Source organism: Geotrypetes seraphini, chromosome 4 (assembly GCF_902459505.1).
Source record: "Geotrypetes seraphini chromosome 4, aGeoSer1.1, whole genome shotgun sequence".
Classification (NCBI taxonomy): domain Eukaryota; kingdom Metazoa; phylum Chordata; class Amphibia; order Gymnophiona; family Dermophiidae; genus Geotrypetes; species Geotrypetes seraphini.
Genome location: NC_047087.1, coordinates 284,413,992 through 284,440,043, shown reverse-complemented (window position 1 = coordinate 284,440,043; position 26,052 = coordinate 284,413,992). Strand labels below are relative to the sequence as shown.

Genomic DNA, 26,052 nt, shown 5'->3' with positions numbered 1-26,052 from the left:
ATATCATTACTGTTATAGGTTAAGAAGGGATTTAAAATTTTTATTGTAATATTTCTGATGTTAATAGTGTATTTTCATATAGTTGTTTTGTTGTTTTTTTTGATTTTTCAAATGTATACATTGTCAAGTTCAAAATATCAATAAAGAAATTAAAAAAAAAAAAAAAAAGAAATTTGGATATCAATGTTTGCCCCTGATGCAAATGTTAAGCTGAAACAGACGTGCTGGACTCCTTTTACATCAAGTGAATACGTTCTACTCAAATAAAGAGATCATTACCATGCTGCTATTTCTTGTGACTGATATCCAACTCTATGTTCTGTCTAGCACAGACATTCAACATTTCTAACTATACACATATGCAGCTATATGTCTATGATTATGTGGTCTAAGAGGATGGCGGTATATCGTTAGGGACTTCACCTTGAGAAAGCATTATATTGCAAAACATGTTGATGATGCCGTTCCCTGATTTTAACCACACTGAAAGCTAAGTACTAGCAAATATTTATTGAGTATATAAGAATTTATATTGGGCTTATCAAGATTCATATAAGCTTTACAAACACTTAATGAATTAAAAATAAAAATAATACAGATCCAGTGACGATAGAACAGATAAATCTTTGTGTAATGAAAATCTATTGAACACAGAGTGGTGTTACTGAGAATCAAAGAATTTTGGAATGGTGTTCTGTTAGAGGGGATATTTTAGTATGGTATTTTCAGAACTGTGGATTTAGAATAAAACACCTGATATTATATAGCTATATGTCTATAGTCAGAAAAGCTCAGCTCAGTATACATATACCACCATTGAATACACAAATAAGTTGGAATGTCTACATTGGACGTTTCAAATTATTTCCCATACATCCTGCTGAATATCAGGCTCCATAAGTAATAACGGATAGAAGGGGCCCAGGCTATTCCACCCCTGCCTTACACAGTAACAGAATGATACAAAAATGACACCTGTGGACAGGATCAGTTTTTTCAGTGCAAGGTGGTGAATTCCCATGTTCATTGCATCTTTCAAAGTGCAGTAAGGTGTGAATTTCCATGTTCCCTAAATCTGTCTAAGTGCAGAGATTCAGCAGGCAGGCCTCTGTTGTCATAGTAACAGTGAAGCCATCATGCACACTGTGTAGACTCCTCCCACTGCCAAGAGCAGAGAGCTACTATTGGCTCTTTTGAAAGAGTCATTTGGCAGGTCCAACGCAAGGGATTCCAGTTCACGACAGGCATGCTCACAGATATGACAAGAACCCTCCCTTTTTTAAGTGGAAATCCCAAGTCAATTTTACAGCAACGGGCACAAAATCTAGATAACTCATTTATAAACAGATAGCACCGGTTGATACCTGCGGTTGAGATTTGCCTTGTTCAGAGGCACATATGAATAAGGATCATGCCTTCCCTTTTGCTTCACATCACCTTTTCCTTTCTAGTAGAAAGAGAATGAAAAAGAAGGTAGTATTAAAATCATCATCTGATTTTCAAGCATATAACTAACAAAATGAGGTGAGATTATGAGTGTGCAAGTACATAGACATGAAAATTACTGTATAAATCACGTCAGCTCTGAACAACAGCCTGCACTTCCAGAGCCTGTTGGTCCTTGGTATTTAACACTTCTAACTGGCATTATAATATTCTCTGTTTTTGTTCTCCATTCCTTTCCTAAATAGAGGATTTCAATGTATCATCAACGATGTCAGCTAGATCCTTTTCCTTGGCAGTGACTCCTAATGTAGAACCTTGCATCGCAAAGCTATAGTTTGGGTTCCTCTTTCATTCGCATTTATTCACATTAAATGTCATGTGGAATTTGGATATCTAGTCTCCCAGTCTTGTAAGGTCCTCTTGCAATTTAACAACTCTGAATAACTTTGTCATCAGCAAATTTAATTACCTCACTAGTTATTCCCATTTGTAGATCATTTATAAATACGTTAAAGAGAGGCAGTCCCAGCACAAACCCCTGGGAAACCCCACTACTACTATCTACCTTTCTCCACTAAGAATATTGACCATTTAACCTTACTCTGTTTTCTATCTTTTAACCAGTTCTTACACAACCCTACCTCCTATCCCATGACTTCCTAATTTCCTCAGGAGTCATTCATGAGGTACTTTATCAAATGCCTCTTGAAAATCCAGATACACAATATCTATTCAAGCAGCTCACTTTTATCCAAATGTTTATTCACCCTTTGAAAGAAACACCAGATTGGCAAAGCAAGATTTCCCTTGACTAAATCCATGCTGGTTTTGCCTCAATCCATGCCTATGTATATGTTCAGTAATTTTGTTCTTTAGAATAGTCTCTACCATTTTGCCCAGCACCAATGTCAGGCTCACCAGTCTATATCAGGGCAGTATAATATGAAACAAAAAAAAAAAATACAAGGGTGAGTCATATGGTAGACACAAGGTCAGGAACATGAACGCTCCATTGCAAGATTTCACCATCGAAGAACAAGCAGTGTTGTGCTTTCTTTGGGCAGAGGGAGTGAAACCTGTGGAAATTCAGCGTCGGCTATTGACTCAGTATGGACAAGCACCATGAATCAACAAAAAGTTTATGAGTGGTTAAAAAGGTTTAAAGCGGGAAGAACAGGTGTAACCAAAGAAGTTCATTATGGTCACCCATCAACATTGTGAACAAAAGAGCACACTGACAGGCCAGATAACAGTGTCTCAGTTGGCTGCAAATTTGGATATCAGCTATGAATCTGCATTTGCCATATAATGCATGACGACTTGGGATACATGAAAGTCTACACACAATGGGTTCCCAAACAGCTTACAGCCTTTTTGCAGTTTTACGACCACACTCAAAGTGGTTTACATACAGATAACTTCAAACATTTTCCCTATGTGTCCTGGTGGGGCAGTGGAAGATTAAGTGACTTGCCCGAGGTCACAAGGAGCAGCTTGGGGTTTGAACTCACAACTTCAGGGTCCCAAGGCTGTAGCTTTAACCACTCCACCACATTTTCCATCCCACAAACCTGGACCAGAGAAACTGGCTGTCTTGACATGGCCTTTCAAACCCAATTGTTGGTTGGGATTTGTTTTGCTATGAATGCATTTTGCATGTGACAATGTGCTGTTAGATTAAACACACCTGAAAGAACAGATCCAACAGTTTCAGTACCAATGGGACAAGACAACTATGCACACAAATGTTACAGTGAGGAAGGCAAGGAAGTGACGTCACAGGGAAAGCCAACACTAGCACAAGCAGCAGGTCCGAGAAGCTGCTTGCGCTGGCAAAGATTTAAAGAGGTACAGGGAGAAGAGCACAAGTGTGATGGTTGGGGGGAGGCAGCGGCAGAAAGGTGCTGGCGCCCCCCCCAACCAAGATGGCAAGTGGGAAATAGGAGGTAGGGAAGGAGTTAGGGGGAGGTGCAGAAGGAGCAGAGAGGAGGGCGCAGGGGGTGACACCGCCCCTGGTACCTCCTACTCTCACCGTATCTGGCGAAAGACGTAAGAAGACTTGAGGCGGTCCAGAGGAGGGCGACGAAAATGATAGGAGGCTTGCGCCAGAAGACGTATGAGGAGAGACTGGAAGCCCTGAATATGTATACCCTAGAGGAAAGGAGAGACAGGGGAGATATGATTCAGACGTTCAAATACTTAAAGGGTATTAACGTAGAACAAAATCTTTTCCAGAGAAAGGAAAATGGTAAAACCAGAGGACATAATTTGAGGTTGAGGGGTGGTAGATTCAGGGGCAATGTTAGGAAATTCTATTTTACGGAGAGGGTGGTGGATGCCTGGAATGCGCTCCCGAGAGAGGTGGTGGAGAGTAAAACTGTGACTGAGTTCAAAGAAGCGTGGGATGAACACAGAAGATTTAGAATCAGAAAATAATATTGAACTAAGGCCAGTTACTGGGCAGACTTGCACGGTCTGTGTCTGTGTATGGCCGTTTGGTGGAGAATGGGCAGGGGAGGGCTTCAATGGCTGGGAGGGTGTAGATGGGCTGGAGTAAGTCTTAACAGAGATTTCGGCATAGTACCGGGTAAAGCTTTGGATTCTTGCCCAGAAATAGCTAAGAAGAAAAAAAAAAATTTTTAAATTGAATCAGTTTGGGCAGACTGGATGGACCATTCGGGTCTTTATCGGCCGTCATCTACTATGTTACTATGTTACGCCACTGTGTAAGAGATGAGCAAATGGAGAGCAACTACGGTTAAAGACTTCAAGATCAGGCACTATTTCGAAGATTCACACTTATGCTAATGCCACCATTTTTCAATAATGTGTTATCACGTGTACACACATTTTCAGCATAAATCTTCTGATAGGTTAAACATCTTACTTCTTAGCTGCATTGCTCCTTCTAATTGAAAATCAATCTAATACAATGCTTGCATTCTGCCAATACCTTGTAAATTCAATGTAGATTACATAAAGTTACTGGATCTCTTTTATCAGCCTATGACCATTTGTGAAAGGACAATTGCCAAAAGGTCATTTACAAGAACAGTAATCAAAATGGCTCAAGGCATGCCCAGCTATTCTGTGACCACCTTCTATGATGAACATGGCTCTTGTCTGGCCAGAGAGCAGCTCTACAATGAAGTTCTGAGAACTGCCAAAAGAATTAACCCCTTAATTAACAACCAAGAGAAAGAAGTGTTTTTAACCCATCCACATACAGATACACACCTCCAAACACGCCAGCTATGATATAGGAGCCTCTCTAAAAAGTATCAGCAATACCTCCTACACTCAAAAAAAATCAGAAGTGGAGAAAAAGATCTGTTTGCCTTCGTGAATCATAAAAAACTCCACTTCCAAAAAAAATCTTCAAAAATTATTAAATGTGGCTGACTTTTAGGAGAAGGCTGCACACAATAACAAACCCAGTGATCTTATTCACTTATCTGTTTTCAGCAGTCCAATTCCAAAGCATCTTCTTCAACAAAGACCACACAAGTTTATTATCAATCTGCACACTGGAACCAAATGCCGAACCCGAAAAGTAATCCCCGTTTCAATGCAACTCACTTCACAGTTCACTCAATGCATCCCTTCATACCTTTGACTTGAATTCAGCACTAAATCCAGGCTTCCTGACCAGTGGTCTGTGAATACCGGAACCTCCAGCTGTAATTAAGAATTAAAATTAGTTAAAACAAACATAACCTTGCCTTGACAAAAGTCACATGCAGGAAATCACATCCCTTCAATTTTTTTCTCATACAACATTCCTCTTTATGTAGCAAGGGTTAGAGAATTACATTACATTAGTGATTTCTATTCCGCCATTACCTTACGGTTCAAGGCAGATTACACAAGAATTGTTATGATGCTACGAAATATATTCGGTGGATTACATGAGAATTGTCATGATAATAGTAAACGCCTAATGAGTGGTTTGAATATTTTTTGATTTGCTAATGACATGGGGACACATTTTTTCCCATCCCTGTGAGTTTTGTCACTGCCCCTGGCTCTTTCCTTTAAGCTCTGCCTTAACTGCACAAGCCTCAAACACTTATGATTTTAAAGTGTTTGAGGCTTGTGCAGATGAGGACAGAGCTTAGGCATTGGTGGAATGAGGCATTATGACATCACAATCTGAGCTCTAGAATGTCGCTACTTATGATTTTAAAGTGTTTGAGGCTTGTGCAGATGAGGACAGAGCTTAGGCATTGGTGGAATGAGGCATTATGACATCACAATCTGAGCTCTAGAATGTTGCTACTTATAAGTGTTTGAGGCTTGTGCAGATGAGGACAGAGCTTGCAGGAATGGGGCAGGAACAGGAAAAGAACTCTACAGGATGGGAAGGGAAAATGAGTTCCCACAGAGATGGGGAAAAATTTGTCCCCATGTCATTCTCCTGTTTCCAACAGTGGCCAATCCACGTCAGAAGTACCTGGCAGAAACCCAAACAGTAGCAACATTCCAGAACTGAGATTGTGATGTCATAATGCCTCATTCCACCAGTGACTAAGAGCCAGCCTCATCAGTGATGTCACAATGGCTTGACTGTCCTATACTTAAGAACATAAGAATTCTCATACTGGGTCAGACCAATGGTCCATCTAGCCCCAAGAGTCTCTATGAAAACTGAAATGCAGGGAGCACTACAATAGTAGAGAATGACTCAGAATGGCTCCTGTTTTATTTCTCTAACAAGAAAGCTCTTAAGCCCTGGACCAAAGCCATTCCCCATTGCCTGGCACAAAGGATATTGAAATGGCATAGAAGGGAATGAAACAATATCACCAGCTTCGACACCGATTACCTTAGAACGATGCTCCCAATTTCTCTCTTCCTAAATGGTTTACAAAATGACTATCCTCCAGTTCTCCAATATAAAAAGAATATTTGTTATATCAAGAACTTATTTCATTCAAAAATGGGGAAGAAAAACAGATGTCTGGAAATACAGCTGTATGCAAATTTTAGACATCTCAGCAAATTATATGTTTCAACGAATCCCTAAGCAAAACAGAAACTGATACAACTTCTGCATGATAAACAGTTTTAACATGACAACTTTCTGCAAATTTTAATGCATAATTACTAATTATTTGCCGAGTTTAACAAACTGAAATTTTTTTAAAAAAATTGAACATAGCAGGTACAAAATTTTGAACACCCTTCTAATTGTTTCAGTATTATTTTTCATTGTTGAAGTTTTTAATAAAGCCCAAAAGATTAGTGACTCGTTACGCTTCAATTATTCAGGTAAAGACAATTTCACAGCTGAACAAATATTCTGATCTTTTAACTTCTTGGCTTGTGATTGTTATTCTGCCTACTTTCAATGTCCATAGGTTTCTCTAAGCAGCTTCCTGAGCATTTGAAGATAATTCACTCATACAAAGCAGGGAAAGTTATTTTAAAATATGTCTAAATTCTTATATAGTTAGCAATTTCAACTGTCACTCTTCACACATAAGGTAGTTGGCCCTGTTGTCTATATGGCTAATGGGGATAACTTGCTCAATCACATGCAGAAATCTGTAAATTACATTTTTTAGCTTACCATTTGTTTTTACCTGACCATAGGTAAATACTGATTACCTTCATGCAATAGATTCAAAAGCTACAAATCAGCAAACTTGAGGGTTAGCCCACTTGTCTTTAAGATCATCCAAATGTCCTGAGGAGGAATCAACCTATCTTCTACCCATAATAAGACCAACCTTCTCATGAAAAATGCTTTGAGGATTGGGGAGGAAGTGGCGTCAACACTCCAAATGGCAGCCTAGAAGAGCTCTAAGGTCCCCCTGAGATATCTGGATGTTTCTAGGCACTAACATTGAGAGGGAACATTCATTTCCTTGGACGTTGTTGTTTACAGGTCGGAGGTGTTAGATATAAAAACTTACTGATCAGCCCCAACACGGAAGGACTCTAAAATAGCTGTGGATGGAGCTGAACACAATGATCCTGCTTCACTGCGTATCTTTGAAGACATTCTCTCCCTTCGCTCCAAGATTCAAACTTGGTTTCAGGAGCTTAGAAGTGATTTTCAGGAAGTATGGGGTGGGGTGGGGGGGGGGGGAGATTCAGATTGCAACGGAGGAGCTACGTCATGATCTAGTGGAGACTAGTCGTGTGGATAACATGGAGGCGTATTTGAATGAGCAAAGTGAAGAGCATCTTGGTTTGCATGCTTCCGTTGAGCAGATGCATGCCACCCAGGAGGAGCTGACCCTTAAGCTAAAAGATCTTGAGAACAGATCTTGCAGGTGTAGTCTATGGATCAAGGGTGTTCTTGAGTTGGTAAAGGAGGCATGATCTGTTGAGGTGGCTCAGCAGATTTTCGTTGCACTGCTGCAGAAAGCACCTGGGATCTCTGACACCTCCCCATTGCCGTTGGACATAGCACATATCCCAGAGATATAGTGGCCTATTTCCATAAATATGCCGATAAAGAATGGGTCCAATAGGCCACACCTAAGACTGGAGGAAAGGTTAAATGGGATGAAGCCACTGTGTCCATCTATGCAGACCTTGCACCAGCTACCCTACATTGCCAGCAGGAATATGAAGGCCTTACTGAGATGGGAAGGGAAAACATGGAAAAGTAGGTAGATTTGAGAAGGAAGCAGAAAAATGAAAGAAAATTGAATATTAAAAGAGTGGGATCGTTTTGTTATTTTGGAGTTGTTACAGTGGGTCTCACTTACCATCTTTATTGTGTATATCAATGTATTAAAAGATTATGCCAAAGATGGATGTAGTAATAATAAGTAGGAGACTGACTATATTGATACTATATACCAGTTGGAAGAGAGCAAATGACTCCTAAAAACGCTCAGAGAAGTGAAACTCTGAAGGGGAGGTTAAAAAACGATCATCTCTTGGAATAATGTGGTTACAACAGAGGTGTCACAGTGTGTAGCATCGGGTCTCCTGAAGCAGAATATTCGAAACGGGGCCGCGTTGAGACCCCTAAGAGCCTGTACAACCACAATCTTTAAAAAGCTTGCACAGATAAGTGTACAGTTTCCAATGAGCAAGAGTCTTTTTGTAAAAATTTTTGAACATTTTTTGTCAATTTACAAAACATTTAAACTGTTCACAATTTTACCAGTGGCTAGAAAGTGAAGTTCTGTAAAGTAAAATGCAATGACTGGACGGTAAACTCTTGTCCCAAGGGAAGGTATCCACCTCCCCTTCAGAGTTTCACTTCTCTGAGCGTTTTTAGGAGTCATTTGCTCTCTTCCCACTGGTATATAGTATCAATATAGTCAGTCTCCTACTTATTATTTCATCTAATTTACTGACTAGTATTCACATGAGTCCCTGTATGTTTTTCTAACAAAGATGGATGTAGGGCAGAAAGTTAAACTATTGGATAAATTTAATATTCTGCAGGTTTTCGTTCCTATCAAATTATAGAGACTGTACTGGCATCTTTGCTTGATTATCTTTATCAATTATTCAGCAGAGGCGTGAGTGCTCTGATCTTACAGTTTGATCTCGGTAGTGCCTTTGATCTTGTTGACCATAAAATTTTGATCATGTAACGAAATACTAACCAGATTTTGCACTGGCTTCCAATTGGAGCAAGAAAATATCCTGAAATGATTCACAGCACAGGCTTTTTGAATAGTCAAACCTATCAGGTCCATTCTAATGACCATTCGTCCCATAGATGGAAAAATTAAAGTGGAGTCCCTCAGGGCTCTCCACTTTCTCCAATGTTATTTAATCTTTATTTAGCTTATTTCCCAAGGAAGCTATCTTCTTTTAAGATCAGATTTTACAGTTGCAGATGACAACTATTGTCGTCCCAATCTCGCCCTTATCACCTAAAACTCTACAGTTGGTAACTATGATCATTCGGGTAGTAGAATCATAGACATAAGAATTTAAATTGAAGCTCAACACAGAAAAAAAAATGAGGGCTACTTTTACTAAGGGCCTTAACGTGCAGAATAGCGTGCGCTAAATTGCCACATGCACTAGATCTTAACACCAGCACTGAGCTGGCGTTATTCTAGAACAGTGGTTCCCAAACCTGTCCTGGAGGACCCCCAGGCCAGTTGGGTTTTCAAGATAGCCCTAATGAATATGCATGACAGAGATTTGCATATAATGGAGATGCCAGGAATGCAGATCTGCTCCATGCATATTCATTAGGACTATCTTGAAAACCCGACTGGCCTGGGGGTCCTTCAGGACAGGTTTGGGAACCACTGTTCTAGAAGCATAGCGTGTGGTAATTTTGTGCGTGCGATAAAAACGCTAGCACACCTTAGTAAAAGGAGCCCTAATTTTTTTTCTAGCAACACTTTTAGAGAAAATAAAATAAGACACACTAAATCTCAGTGGGTTTATCTATCCTATTTCTCATGTTATTAAAATCTTGGGTATCTTTTTAGACCAAAATCTTTCTTTCAACGCCCAGATTTACACCCTGGTCAAAAAAAGTTATTTTATGCTGTGGAAACTTCGCACTGTCAAACCCTATTTTGAATTCTCCTCTTTCAGACTTCTTGTGCAGTCTTTGATCTTAAGCCTTTTGGACTACTGTAATATTATCTATTTAGCTTCTCCTAAGAAGAATATTAATAGATTGCAACTTATTCAGAATACGGCAGTCCGACTGATTTTCAATCTGAAAAAAAAAAAACCAACTGATCACATAGTGAAATACTTTCAGATTTTGCACTGGCTTCCAATTGAAGCAAGGATTCTTTTTCAAATGGGTTGCATTTGTTATAAGATATTATATAGATCATTTTAACTTTATGGATAGAAAACCAACCTTGCGCAAACTTCATTTATTTTCATTTCCAATAGTAAAGGGCTGTATTTATAAGCATTTTTTCAATAGGACATTAGCTTATCAAGTTGGGGCAAGAATTTTAGTAACTTACTAAGAAAAGGACTCGAGGGTAATAGTGGACAACACAATGAAGCCCTCGAAGGCGAATAGAATGCTGGGTACTATCAAGAAAGGTATTACAACCAGAACGAAAGAAGTTATCCTTATGTTGTATCGGGCGATGGTGCGCCCACATCTGGAGTACTGCGTCCAATATTGGTCGCCGTACCTTAAGAAGGATATGATGATACTCGAGAGGGTTCAGAAAAGAGCGACACGATTGATAAAAGGTATGGAAAACCTTTCATATGCTGAAAGATTAGAGAAACTGTAGCTCTTTTCCCTAGAAAAGCAGAGACTTAGAGGGGACATGATAAGAGACTTACAAGATCATGAAGGGCATGGAGAAAGTGGAGAGAGACAGATTCTTCAAACGTTCGAAAACTACAAGAACAAGAAGGCATTTGGAAAAATTAAGAGGGGACAGATTCAGAACCAATGCTAGGAAGTTCTTCTTCACCCAAATGGTGGTGGACACCTCAAATGCACTTCCAGAGGGTGTGATAGGACAGAGTACGGTTTTGGGGTTCAAGAAGGGATTAGATAATTTCCTGAAGGAAAAGGGGATAGAAGGGTATAGATAGAGGATTACTATACAGGTCCTGGACCTGATGGGCCACCGCGTGAGCGGACTGCTGGGCATGATGGACCTCTGGTCTGACCCAGCAGAGGCACTGCTTATGTTCTTATATCTAATTTCTGTTCGTATCAAACTTTTAGAAGAAAACTCATCTCTTTGCCAAATTTTATAAATAAGTATTTTCTAATTTAAATATGTAATTCCCTGTGCACGTACAGTTCTTGCATTTGTTAACCGCATCAAACTAAGAGGTTTTGCGGTATATAAATGGTTTGTTATGTTATGTTAAGGTGGCCCTCGAAACAGAATTAAGAGTACAGGCAGAAGGAAGTACAACCAGAGACTGGGAAAAGATGCTTAGAAAAATAAAATCACCAAAGGTAGGAAAAAGGATTTTATTTTTAATTTAGTGATTGAAATATGTCCGTTTTGAGAATTTGTATCTGCTAGCTACATTTTGCACTGTTCAGGAAGAAATGCATTTCTTTCTATTTCTCTGGGGTCGTACTGCATGCAGTCTGACCTCTTAGGGTTTCATTTGTCTATATTAGAACTTGTAGTTTGTGGTCCTGTATTTGCATAGGGCTTATCTGTGTTCTGCACATGTGACCAAGGCCAGGTGTTCTGGTAGGAATGAATGTTATGAAGCATTATTGGTGTCATGGTCCCAAGTAGGAAGACATTTATCAACTCTCCTTCAGCCCTTTTGGATCCAAAATGGCCCTCACTTAAAAATTAGCAAAGACCATTGCTCTAGTGCATAAAATTTGGGTTACTGGGAAAGTACATGGCATTTTTGCTGGAGGTTACGAACACAAGAAATTGCTGTATGCGGATGACATTCTATTTGATGTCACATAACCCTGTGAATCATTGGCTGGCATTTTAAGGCAGATGGATGCCTATGGTGTGGTATCCAGCTTTAAACTCAATGTTAATATATAACTGCTGAACCTTACTGTTTCTTACTGAGTTATGTGCTTCATTTCCTTTCCGTTGGGCCTCTCTACCTTCTGAATGATTCTGTCCAGCAATGACCAAGGCAGAAATAAGTACAGTACAATAGCCTGGTTCAAGGCTACTGCTACAGTAGTGCATCTATCCCCATCCAGGTGTGCACTGTCCGACATTTGTACTGCCTTGTCCAGCACCAGTAGTGTTTTCAATTCTGTGTATTTTTATATACAAAAATTACTCAATTAATATTGTAAGAACATGAGATGAAGGACCAACTTGTGGTTGGCTAGGGAGGGGTAGGCAATTCCGGTCCTCGAGAGCCGGAGCCAGGTCAGATTTTCAGGATATCCACAATGAATACGTATGAGATGGATTTGCATGCACTGCCTCATTGCGATTCAAATCTATCTCATGCATATTTATTGTGCATATCCTGAAAACCTGACCTGGCTCCGGCTCTTGAGGACTGGAATTGCCTACGCCTGGGCTAGCGGAATGGAGTTTAGACAAAAAAATTAAATTTCATCTGAGATATAATGATTTTTATAAAATGAAGAGAGTATCTCTAATGTTCGAGTGGGTGCTCACCTGGGAAATAGCGATTAGAGAATGACACGGGGAAAAAATCTATCCCCGTCACCGCCCCATCCCCGGCCCACCATCCTCTACACAGCCCCGTCACCGCCGTTCCCTTCACCGCTCCGTCACCGTCATCCCTGTCACCGCCACTGTCACCCCATTCACCGCCCCGTCACCGTCCCCGCAGCATCCATATAAGCCTTAGTACTGTAATATTTAGCTTATTCCTTTCTTATAAATCAAAGTTCCTGCTGCTGAACTAGAGAAAGAGATGTTCAGCTGGCAGGGCTTTGTTTATAAATTTTTATCAACACAACTAATATACTACTTTATCCTAAAGCAAAAAATAAATAAATAAATATAATTTTTTTTTTCTGGTTTCTGCTTTCCACATCTTCTCATTCAATTTCTTCCATCCACTGTGTGTCTTCTCTTTGCGTCTTCCATTTGCTGTTACTGTGCCTCTCCCTTCAACCCCCCCAATTGGTCTAGCACCCATCTTCTTCCCTCCACTCCCCCATAGTCTGGCATCTGTCTTCTTCCCTTCCAGCATCTTCTCCCCACTCTGTCTTCCACATTTCCCTTCAGGGTCTGTTCCTCTCCACCCTCCTTCAATGTCTGTTCTATTCCTTTCCACCACCACCCTTCCCTCCCTCCTTTACCATCTGTTCCCACCCTTCAGCTCCTCTCGCGTGGCCTATCTATCTACCTTCCTCCCTCTTATTTTCGTGGCATGTTACAATGTAATTTGTGCAAGCCACTGGAGCCTGCGAGCTCGGTCCCTGTCCCATCCCCACAAACCATCTTGCTTCTGTGCTCCTTTTTTCCCCATTTCTAATATCTCCCCTATGTATCTGCCATTGCCACCCCTCCCTGTGTTCATATACCATCCCCATGGCATGTCCCCTTTATGTCTCTGTCCCTATGCCCCATGCACATAATTTCCCCTCTTACTGTCACCTTCCTGTGTCCAGATTTCCCCTATCTTCCTCTTCCATACCAGTGTGTCTCTTCTTTTCAACCCCATCAAGCTTCTTTCCCTCTTTCTTCCCCCCCCCCTGCTTCCAGCATCTGGCTCACCTGCCTGTCCTCCCCTTTCTTTCCTGCTGTGGGTTTTTCTTTCCGTCTTCATCCCCTTGGCCCAGAATCCTTTTCCCTTTCACTCCCTCCTTCCACTCTGTTACAAACCTTGGTATCATCAGCAAAAAGGCAAAATTTACCTTCTAATTTTTCTGCATTGTCACTCACAAATATATTGAACAGAATCCTTGTAATGAATGTGACTATTATTTTGTAACCTGCCTTATGTTGAAAGACAGTATATTAAATTTTACTACATTAATAAATACATTTGCAAGACTCCTGCTTTTCTACAATCTAGATAACCAATGCAAGTGGTCCTTCTCTGTGCTCCTCCATCTTCACACAGCACATCGAAGGCCAGTTTGAGCAGTCTGTTTCTGCAATCCTTCACATTCCCACAAACCATCAGGGTCTAGTGTGAATGGCCTTCTCTGGGCTATATGAAATTTCAAGAACCAGCTGTACTTTTTTCAAACTGAATTGGATCATTTCAACTAAGGAGGAAAAGGTGTGTTAAGGTGTTTTTTTGGGTGGTAAGAAAAAGAAAGCCTGCAAACTAAGGTGAGGTGAAGGGAGGGAGCTGGCTAAGATCGGTCGGGCAGGGGCTGCGGGGACCGCACGATACTTGATGCCTCACTGCGGAGACAAGACCATTCATGCTCCAAGGGGCGGTGAATGGCCTTGTCCCCGTCCCCGCAGCGACTGCTATTTTTCTTTCCCCGTTTCAGTGGGTTGCCCGCGGCTAGCCGCGGGTAACCGCCACTGTGTCATTCTCTAGTAGCGATCATCAAACGGTTTGGTTTGATATAACGGCTAAAGTGGAGAGCGGCCGCACGATACTTAAAGTCCTAGATTTCAAACGTACGGACTTTAATGCAATGGGAGAGTACCTGAAGAAAGAGCTGTTAGGATGGGAGGACATAAGAGAAGTGGAAAGACAGTGGTCTAAGCTGAAAGGAGCGATAAAAATGGTTACGGACCTTTGTGTGAAGAAAATCAATAAAAACAAGAGAAAAAGGAAGCCGATATGGTTCTCCAACCTAGTGGCTGAGAAAATAAAGGCGAAAGAGTTGGCGTTCGTGAAATATAAAAAAAACCAAGAAGAGGAGAGCAGAAAGGACTACAGGGTGAAACTGAAAGAAGCCAAGAGAGAGGTACGTCTGTCGAAAGCACAGGCGGAAGAACAAATGGCTATAAATGTAAAAAAGGGAGACAAAAATTTTTTCAGATATATTAGTGAAAGGAGGAAGATGAAAAATGGAATTGCAAGGCTAAAAGATGCTGGGAACCAATATGTGGAGAGCGATGAGGAGAAAGCAAATATGCTAAACAAATACTTCTGTTCTGTGTTCACAAAGGAAAATCCTGGAGAAGGACCGAGATTGTCTACCAAAGTTACACGAGAAAATAGAGTAGATTCTGCGCCATTAACGGAGGAGGGTGTTTATGAGCAACTTGAAAAACTGAAGGTGGACAAAGCGATGGGACCAGACGGGATCCATCCCAGGATACTAAGGGAGCTCAGAGAGGTTCTGGCGAGTCCTATTAAAGACTTGTTCAACAAATCTCTGGAGACGGGAGCGATTCCTGGGGATTGGAGGAGAGCGGATGTGGTCCCTATTCATAAAAGTGGTTACAGGGATGAAGCAGGAAACTACAGGCCGGTGAGCCTCACTTCAGTCGTTGGAAAAATAATGGAAGTGTTGCTGAAAGAAAGGATAGTGTACTTCCTTGAATCTAATGGGTTACAGGATCCGAGGCAACATGGCTTTACAAAAGGTAAATCGTGCCAAACGAACCTGATTGAATTTTTTGATTGGGTGACCAGAGAGCTGGATCAAGGACATATGCTAGATGTAATTTACTTGGATTTCAGCAAAGCCTTTGATACAGTTCCTCATAGGAGGCTGTTGAACAAACTTGAAGGGCTGAAGTTAGAACCCAAAATGGTGAACTGGGTCAGAAACTGGCTGTCGAACAGACGCCAGAGGGTGGTGGTTAATGGAAGTCGCTCGAAGGAAGGAAAGGTGAGTAGTGGAGTCCCTCAGGGATCGGTGCTGGGGCCCATCCTGTTCAATATGTTTGTGAGTGACATTGCTGAAGGGTTAGAAGGAAAAGTGTGCCTTTTTGCAGATGATACCAAGATTTGTAACAGAGTAGACACTGAAGAGGGAGTGGAAAATATGAAAAAGGATCTGCAAAAGTTAGAGGAATGGTCTAATGCCTGGCAACTAAAATTCAATGCAAAGAAATGCAGAGTAATGCATTTGGGAATTAATAATAGGAAGGAACCGTACATGCTGGGAGGAAAGAAACTGATATGCACGGATGGGGAGAGGGACCTTGGGGTGATAGTGTCCGAAGATCTAAAGGCGAAAAAATAGTGTGACAAGGCAGTGGCTGCTGCCAGAAGGATGCTGGGCGGTATAAAGAGAGGCGTAGTCAGTAGAAGGTGTTGATGCCCTTGTACAGGTCTTTGGTAAGGACCCACTTGGAGTATTGTGTTCACTTTTGGAGACCGTATCTGGCGAAGGACATAAGAAGACTTGAGGCGGTCCAGAGGAGGGCGACGAAAATGATAGGAGGCTTGCGCCAGAAGACATATGAGGAGAGACTGGAAGCCCTGAATATGTATACCCTAGAGGAAAGGAGACAGGGGAGATATGATTCAGACGTTCAAATACTTAGAAACATAGAAACATAGAAGATGACGGCAGAAAAGGGCTACAGCCCATCAAGTCTGCCCACTCTGCTTACCCACCCCCTGTCTATGCCCTAATGACCCAATTTACTTATCTTGACCCTCATAGGGATCCCACATTGGTATCCCATTTATTCTTAAAGTCTGGCATGCTGTCTGCCTCGATCACCTGCACTGGAAGCTTGTTCCAATGATCAACCACTCTATCTGTGAAGAAATACTTTCTGGTGTCGCCATTAAATTTTCTACCCCTGAGTTTGAGCGGGTGCCCTCTTGTGGCCGAGGGTCCCTTGAGAAAGAAAATATCATCTTCCACTTCGACACGTCCCGTGAGGTACTTAAATGTTTCGATCATGTCTCCCCTCTCCCTACATTCCTCGAGAGTGTAGAGCTGCAATTTGTTCAGTCTCTCTTCGTATGAGAGACCCTTGAGCCCCGAGATCATCCTGGTGGCCGTCCGCTGAACCGATTCAATTCTGCGCACATCTTTACTGTAATGTGGCCTCCAGAATTGCACACAGTACTCCAGATGAGGTCTCACCATGGCCCTGTACAACGGCATTATGACTTCAGGCTTTCGGCTGACGAAACTTCTATTGATACAACCCAATATCTGCCTTGCCTTAGATGAAGCCTTCTCCACTTGATTGGCAGTTTTCATGTCTGCACTGATGATTACTCCTAAATCTCGTTCTGCTGAAGTCCTAGTTAAAGTTGAAGGGTATTAACGTAGAACAAAATCTTTTCCAGAGAAAGGAAAATGGTAAAACCAGAGGACATAATTTGAGGTTGAGGGGTGGTAGATTCAGGGGCAATGTTAGGAAATTCTACTTTACGGAGAGGGTAGTGGATGCCTGGAATGCGCTCCCGAAAGAGGTGGTGGAGAGTAAAACTGTGACTGAGTTCAAAGAAGCATGGGATGAACACAGAGGATTTAGAATCAGAAAATAATATTAAATATTGAACTAAGGCCAGTACTGGGCAGACTTGCACGGTCTGTGTCTGTATATGGCCGTTTGGTGGAGGATGGGCTGGGGAGGGCTTCAATGGCTGGGAGGGTGTAGATGGGCTGGAGTAAGTCTTAACAGAGATTTCGGCAGTTGGAACCCAAGCACAGTACAGGGTAAAGCTTTGGATTCTTGCCCAGAAATAGCTAAGAAGAAAAAAATGTAAAAATTTAAATTGAATCAGGTTGGGCAGACTGGATGGACCATTCGGGTCTTTATCTGCCGTCATCTACTATGTTACTATGTAAACTAAACTCCATCACCATCAGCAATAACCATAGAAGAAAACAACCAGTTTATATGCGAGTAGCAGTCTTATAGCTTCAAAATGTAAACTTAAAAGCATAAATAAGTGCTGTTTCCTGTAATTCATTAAATGCGGTCTATTTCCCCCTTATTCTTTAGCTTCCAATGTCATTAAAAGTACTGTTTGAAATACACCATAAGTGGTACAATGTGTATGCCCTAGAAAGCCATTTGCCAGTTTCAACCTCTCTTCCAAAGCCCCACTATAATGTATAATATGAAAGCAAACCACAGTTCAAAGGCTTATCAAAAGATGGGTACATCCGAGTCTGGAGGAAACTGAAAGCTTCAGAGTCTCGGTGGGCTCACTGCAATTTTGCATCTGGAAAAGGACATCTAAAACTTAATTCAATGCTAGCAAAAGTGTCATTCTGAGAGTGTGCCAGCGGAGGCTGCATCATTTCAGAACATAATGGTAATCAAAGTGTGACCATGCACTGAATATTTATTAGAAAGCTGGTTCGCGGCTGGGACCATGCCAGGCTGCACAGCAGGATCAGAGATAATTGCCTGATCTGGAGTGGTGGCTCGTTTAGTTGTACGAACCCTTTACTGCAGATTCTTTAATATGATCTCCCAGAAAACAGCTTTAGCTTGCTTAAATCAAGTCTTTATGTATTTTTGTAGACAGGTCACTCAGTAATTACAGTCTGAGAATCCTAGAGAGTATATTACATGTCAATCACAGGATGCTGAGAGAAGCAGAATAAGGAAGTAATGAAAAGACTATACTTGCAAACTCAAGTCACAAGTCTACTGAAGCACAGTAAGACATCCATAGTTGCTTTCCAGTTTTACTTTTTGTCAGCAGTTCTTAAAGGTTATATCGTAGACTCTCGGTTAACTGGCACCCATGGGGATTGATAAGATGCCAGATAAATGTAGTTTCTGGTTGCTTCAGAGTTATTAAAAATAGGTCTAACTAATACTATATCCTCATACTATACCATACCATACCATAAACTGTTCCAGACAAACTACTGGAGATGCAGTAGGCAAAGCGTGCGCGTACTCGGGTGTGGCGTGCCAAATTTATACTTAAACTTCCTCCAGAAATTGATTTTATTTTCATTTTTATTTAAAGTATTTCTTAAGATTTTTTTTTCTGGTTGCTTAAGAGCTCTGGTTAACTGAGAGTCTACTGTACTACTTTAGACTGTAATTTTGTTCTCATATCCAAGAGTGAGCAACCATTCACCTATTCCATTTGCAGATTCTCAAATGTCCACACCTTACCTTTGAAAATTCCTTCCTTGCATTAGAAAAATACACATCAGAGTAGCACAAGTCAAACCTTTGGCTATGCAAATGACTTTCAAATGTTTTCCCATTTACAGATATAAGCCTCCTTACTTACCTGTAACAAATGTTTTCTATTGATAGCAAACTTGATCAGGCATCCAAGTGGATGGTATCATTACATGTTAACAGGACACAACAGATCTTCCAAAGCTCAAAAGTTAATATAAAGTTCTGAGTATGTACAGCGGTCTCCTCAGCTCCTCGATTAGTTCCAAAGCTCAAGAATTCAGGAAATTCTTGGGGAGGTGGGAGATAGTGTTCCACAAGGATCTCCACTATCCCCTACCCTCTTCAATCTCTACACTGCTTCTCTAGGAACGCATCTGGACAATCTGGGCATAACCACCTATAGTTATGCTGATGACATCACCATCCTCATCCCATACGATCATTCTAAACCTACCATGACAGACAAACTTCACCAAACACTTGAAACAGTCACAACCTGGATGAAAAATCACAAACTTAAACTCAACCAAGACAAAACCAAATTCATCCTCCTCGAAAATGACAAGGTCCAAACCACAACCAACTTAGATATAAACGCAATCAAATATCTCATCCAAACCACCATAAAACTACTTGGCATGACCATAGACAGATGCTGCACTATGCAACCGCAAATAAATAAAACAATTCAGAAATCATTCGCAATCATGAGAAATCTGAGACAAGTCCGAAAATTCTTTGAAAGAACACAATTCCAACTTATAGTACAATCCCTAATACTAGGTATATTGGACTACTGCAACATCCTCTTCCTTCCTTGCCCTGCAACTACGATAAGACAACTCCAAACAATCCAAAATACAGCTTTGAGACTCATCTACTCATTGAAAAAACATGACCACATCACTGAAGCCTTCATCAACTCACATTGGCTTCCAATCCAAGAAAGAATCCAATTCAAATTCTACTGCATATTATTTAAAACCCTACACGGAGACAGCCCATCATACTTGAATAATCGCCTCATCCAAGCACCCACTACCAGACACAGAAAAACGCACTCCCCATTCATACCCCCCCCAATCAAGGAAGTAAAAAGAACAAAACTACACGACGGCCTCCTAGCCACTCAAGCCGCAAGGCTGGACAACCAGATCTCCAACCTTCTGATGACCACCCCAGACTATAGGACGTTCAGAAAAGAAATAAAAACCACACTTTTCAAGAAATTCCTGAAGCAGCAATAACACCACGACCTCTTAGTAACTCTAAAACTGACATTTGATCTACCCATTACTGCACTAATAATAACAAAAGAACCTCCACTATGACCACCTATGAACTCTTTTACAAACCACCTCACCCTCAACAACCCGCTAAATGTTTATAAGATCTACAACTTACCTCTCTAGCTAATCATTGTAACTCTGTTTTTTTTTTAAATTAACCTTTTGTAATCCGCCTTGAACCGCAAGGTAATGGCGGAATAGAAATCCCTAATGTAATGTAATGTAATGTAATTTATCTGAAGATTTCTATAAACAGCAAGATTAAAGTAAGCAACAATCTCTGTCACAAGCAAAAAAAATCAGGTACACACGTGGTGACCCCCAAGCTTAGGGCTATTCACTGTATTTTGAATTCTCTCATTCTTAAGAGAAGACCAGAATGAAAATAAAAATACAAAAGTGGCTAATTCACATGGACAGATTGGCCAGCACGACTTAAATAAAAACACTGTCCTTTATTATGGCTTTTGTCTAACAATAGTGACAAACTATGAAGTGAGGACCACACGGCTACTTTACAAATTATATCCAGTTAAGCAGACTTTAGAACCACAAGAACCGAAGTGGCATTAATTTAATGAGACTTTAGAGGAGTACCAGTTTGTTCATCAAGGAATTGGATGCAGGATGCCAGCCAATTTACTCAAGCTAGGGGGACACTCAAAAGGTTACAGGGAAATACTATTAAAACCAATAAGAAGAGAATAATTAAGCTCTGGAACGCATTGCCAGAGGTTGTGGTAAGAGCAGCTAATGTAGCTGGTTTTAAGAAAAGTTTGGACAATTTCCTGGAGGAAAAGTCCTTAGTCTGTTATCGAGACAGACATGTGGGAAGCCACTGTTTGCCCTGGATCGGTAGCATGGAATATTGCTACTCTTTGGGTTTTTGCTAGGTACTAGTGACCTGGATTGGCCACCCTGAGGACCGGCTTCTGGGCTAGATGGACCACTGGTCTGACCTAGTAAGGCTAGTCTTATGTTTTTATGTTATTATTATAAAGGTCTCTCTCGCATGAATACTTCTAAGGTTTTAAAAAGAATGGAGGAAGCAGTTTTTTCTTCATTTTTGTGCAAAGGAGTTACTACCTAATGTAAATAATTTGGATAAATTCGTATAACTCTGTTATGATGACATTGTGTGATATGATTCGTAGGTTACCACTGCTTGTATTTCACTTACTCTTCTAGCTGAGATTAATAGCTACTAAGAAACCCACTTCTACGTAAATGTGCTTAGGAGCAATTCACACCAGTGGTTCAGAAGGTTACATCATAAGGGAAGTTAACAAAAGATGGAACAGGGAGTTTCTGCAGTAGTGCTTAGACTTATAGAAGCAGAAACAAAGAAAAATCCAACAAGTCTGTAGTAAACAGGAAGAACAAAGACAAAAACGAACTGCAGAGGGGAATGTACAAGTCGCAAGAACTTTATTAAAATGTCAATAAAATGTGTTCCAAAGAATGGCTCTCGGGTGCCTAGGGACCGGACCTAAAGTGGTCTGTGTTTCGGAGAAACACTCCTTCCTCGGGGGTCCGTCTTGTTCTATGCTCCACTAGTTGAGAACCATATGAAATACAACGATGTCGAGTAAAACCGAAAACGCTCCTGAGTTGCTGACGCTGATTGTCCAATTGTATCAAAACTTACAGAAAGAATTGTTGGGTTTTTTCCCACAAACCACAAACTTTTTTGAAATCTTCAATGGTGCTGCATCCCTGTCAGATGGGTTTTCAAGTGGGTTTTAGTATATGCCTCTCTTCATACCCCCCCTCCAAGCCTCAAGATCTGAAAATTTGGGAGTAATTGATTTTTAATCAAATTGGGTCAGTAGTTTTAGAAATATGATGGAATTTACGTTGTATCTTGAAGGAAAGCAATGCAATAATCGGATCATTATTTGCTGAAAGGAAAACAGCTTGGTAAAAAAAAAAATTCAAGTCATAGGAGACAAAAGGACTCTGTGGGAAGGGGCTCAGAGTAGGGGGGAGGCAGAGTCCCTAAATTCTGCTTGCAGAAACATTTCTGAAAGGGAAGTGGAAGCAAGAGGAGGTGAATAGCCATCTCAAAAGCCTAAAGAGAGAAGCAGTCCTGATAGAACACTGCCAGAGAGAGGCTGGTAACTGGCTGCTCTCATAAGGAGAATGCTATAGGAAAGGAAGTCCAAGCCACCTAAGGGAGGAGGGAAGAATCAGGGAGTGGGGGTTTGCCCCAGGCTAAGCAAAACCAGTCTGACTGTGGTAAAAGGACAATTAGTGCTGGTATTTTGTTTGGATACTGTTACAAGCTCGAGGGTGTTGGAAAAGCTCAGAAGCACAGCAGACTGACGTCTAATTGGGAAGGAGAAAGCTGCTTGCTGTCATATTTGTTGCTGAGCAGTGGGGCCACTGAAACTGTTTGTAATTACTGAAAATGTTCTCTAGCAGAGACAGTCTGAAACTCATCAAACCAAAGCCTAGACTGAAAAGGACCCAACTGGCTGGGATACTGCTAAGTGGAACTGCTATTGGAAGCAATATCTGTGTTCCAGAGAGGAAAGTACTACAGAAATCTTTCCTTAAATATGTTTGACAAATTGGACTTTTTATTCATTATAGTAACATCGTAGATGACGGCAGATAAAGACCCAAATGGTCCATCCAGTCTGCCCAACCTGTTTCAATTTAATTTTTTTTTTTTCTTCTTAGCTACTTTGGGGCAAGAATCCAACCTAGTATATCAGTGCAACTGAATTTGTTGATAGATGCTTTTGCCATGTACATTATAATGGAATTCCTGCCTGGGAATTTAAACAGAACTGAACATTTCACATACTTTTAGCCTCAAGCTTATTCATAAGAGATATGATGCAAGGACTTAGAGGAAGGGTATCACCGTTCGCCGACGACGCCAAACTTTGCAACATAGTAGGCAAAAGCTTATTACCTGATAATATGACACACGACCTACTGTTGCTGGAACAATGGTCAACTACTTGGCAGCTAGGCTTCAATGCTAAAAAATGCAAGATAATGCACCTGGGTAAGAGAAACCCGCGTAGAACTTATGTACTAAATGGTGAGACCTTGGTTAGGACCACGGCGGAACGCGACCTAGGGGTGATCATTAGAGAGGACATGAAGGTTGCCAATCAAGTGGAGAAGGCTTCCTCCAGGGCAAGACAAATGATGGGGTGTATCCGCAGAGGTTTTGTCAGCAGGAGACCTGAAGTTATGATGCCGTTGTACAGAGCCATGGTGAGGCCTCACTTGGAGTACTGTGTTCAGTTTTGGAGACCACACTACCGAAAGGACGTGCTGAGGATCGAGTCGATTCAGCGAACGGCCACCAGGATGGTCTTGGGGCTCAAGGATCTCACGTATGAAGAAAGATTTAAAAAATTGAGGCTGTTCTCACTTGAGGAAAGAAGAGAACGGGGAGATATGATTGAAACATATAAGTACATCACGGGACGCATCGAGTCAGAAGATGATATCTTCTGGCTCATGGGACCCTCGACCACCAGAGGGCATCCGCTGAAAATCAGGGGAGGGAAGTTTCATGGTGACTCCAGGAAGTACTTCTTCACCGAAAGAGTAGTGGATCATTGGAACAGACTCCCACTCCAGGTGATAAAGGCCAGCAGCGTGACGGATTTTAAGAGAAAATGGGATACTAAAGTGGGATCTTTAAGGAAGTAAATTCAGGGGAGGGGATACTTGGAATGGGCAGACTTGGTGGGCTATAGCCCTTTTCTGCTGCTTTTTTCTATGTTTCTATGAATATAGGGAGCATATTTTAATTTGTTTGTATTGTCTTTTATTTGCATGACACATTGCCCCAAAACAGCCCCCATGGTGCTGAGCAAGGTGGCACAGTGACCACTGCATGGTAGTGATGACAGCAGGAGTTCAGCAATACATTAACAATGCTGCCACACCACCTTCCTGACATCTTTTCTTTACTCAATTCAATTAAATAATTCCCCATCTCAGCCAGAAAAGGACAAAAGCATCATCTGCTGCCAGGGCCCAGTCTCACAGTGGAAGCCAAGAAATCCTAAGGTTCTTATCGAGACCTGATTCGGAGTCTTGAGAACGAGATACCGAGGAGGCTCAACTGAACTGCCTCAGGGGCGACGAACAACGGCCCCGTGGAAGGCGAATCGGGGAGGACCCCGGCGTCCAAGGCACCAGCTTGCAAAGCATCGGCAAGGACGGGGCAAAAGAAAACTCCCCTGCAGGTGTTGAGGAAAGCACCTGGGAGGTAGACATCTGCTGTCCCGGGGAAAGCGGCGAGGACGGGGTCAAGCGAGGACCAGCCTCCAACTCCGAGGCCACCACAGGCCCCGCGGTCGGAGACCGGCCCCGGAGGGGCGGAGAAGACCGCAGCTTTTTAGAAGGAGCAAGCCTCGACAAGGCAGAAGGCAAAGATCGGGCCCCCATCCGGGACCCCAAAAGGCCACACGCCCCGAATCCGAGGAGGAAGAATCACTCGAGGGCAGCCTGCGAGACTTGCGAGTATGGCCTCGAGGCACGATGGAAGAATGCCCAGGCTGGTCAGACCGGGACTGGGTCGAGGCCAGGACCAGTTGGCTCACAACCGAGGAAATCTGCGTAGTAAGGATAGCCTTAAGCATGTCCTCGAACATAGGCACTGAGACCAGAGGATGTTGGGTCGGGGGTGCCGCAGTGCGCTCTTTCGGCGACCTCAAGGAAGAGTATTCCCTATGTGAGGAGGCACGCTTAGAATGAGGTCTCAAAGAGGCAGACGAGGCGGCACTCACATGAGACTCCGAGGTAGTCTTCTTTGCCGGCACACCTGAGGAAGAAAGAGGAGACTTACCCAAGGTCAGTGTAGCAGGAGGGGCCAAGGCCAAAGCCTTTGAGGCCAAGGGGGACTTCGAGGCCAAGGCACCTAATGACAGGGCCAGGGCCGAGCTCGAGGCCTGTCCCGCAGGTTATATCGGGCCAAATAGTTGGAGAATCTTGGCCACCCTCCGACAAAGAGCCCGCAGTTGTAAGATTAGGCACGGTGATCCACACCCAGGCACTCCACACACCAACGATAGGGGTCAGTGATGGAGATCACTCGGTTGCACTTGGTGCAGTTTTTAAACCCAGTATGAGGCCGGGACATAAGAAAAAATACAGCCGCAGCCCCGCGAGGCCAGGCAGTCTAGCCAAGACTGGCAACCCAGTCAAAAAGACACGAAGTGAAAAAGCAAGACACGAGCACAGCGACTCACCCGAAAAATAAAAAAAAGCAAGCCGCGGTGCAAAGAGGCACAACGAATATGCGCGAAGGGCTTCTGGCTCCGCGGAAAACGTAGAACTGAGGCCACGCTGAGAAGACGCATGCCCTAGGTCAGGCGGGAGGGGCGGTCCACTCGCAAGCTTGAAGATCTTCAAGCAAGTCTGCTTGCGAGAACATCTGCTAGGGGGCTCGGTAGATGACATCACCCACATGTAGAGAATATGCTGCCTGTTTGTCCTGGGATAAAACGATGTATTTAAGCACTTCTTTCAGGGTTGGGTTGCCAGAGGATGTGGTAATAGCAGTTAATACAGATATGTTTAAAAAAAGTTTAGACAAGTTCCTGGAGGAAAAGCCCATAGTCTGCTATTGAGACAGACATGGTAGCGTGGAATGTTGCTACTGTTTGGATTTTTGCCAGGTACTTGTGGCCTGGATTCACCAAGGTGGAAACAGGATACTAGGGTATTGGTCTGACCCAGTACAGCTATTCTTATGTTAATTAACTGAATAAAGAAATGATGTTGCGAGATCAGGTGACAACATTGCTAAAAGTACAGTACTTGCTATGCTTATGTCCATGCCACCCCTCATTAACTATAAAGGACCTTCAGTAAAATTTGGCTGGGGGCCCCTAATTTGAACTTACACTACCATATGTTGATTCTAATATTCTCAATATAAACGACTG

The 26,052-nt window shown here is 42.1% G+C and overlaps 1 protein-coding gene across 1 annotated transcript in view; it reads right to left on the bottom strand.

Annotated features, from left to right (window-relative positions):
* RRP12 (ribosomal RNA processing 12 homolog) overlaps positions 1-26,052 on the bottom strand; it is a 222,333-nt gene that overhangs the window by 5,008 nt on the left and 191,273 nt on the right. Inside the window, exons 32-33 of the mRNA XM_033941439.1 lie at positions 5,057-5,124; positions 1,365-1,447 (exon numbers count right to left, since the gene is read on the bottom strand). Of these exons, the coding sequence (XP_033797330.1) occupies positions 1,365-1,447; positions 5,057-5,124 (151 nt within the window). The remainder of the gene's footprint in view (positions 1-1,364; positions 1,448-5,056; positions 5,125-26,052) is intronic.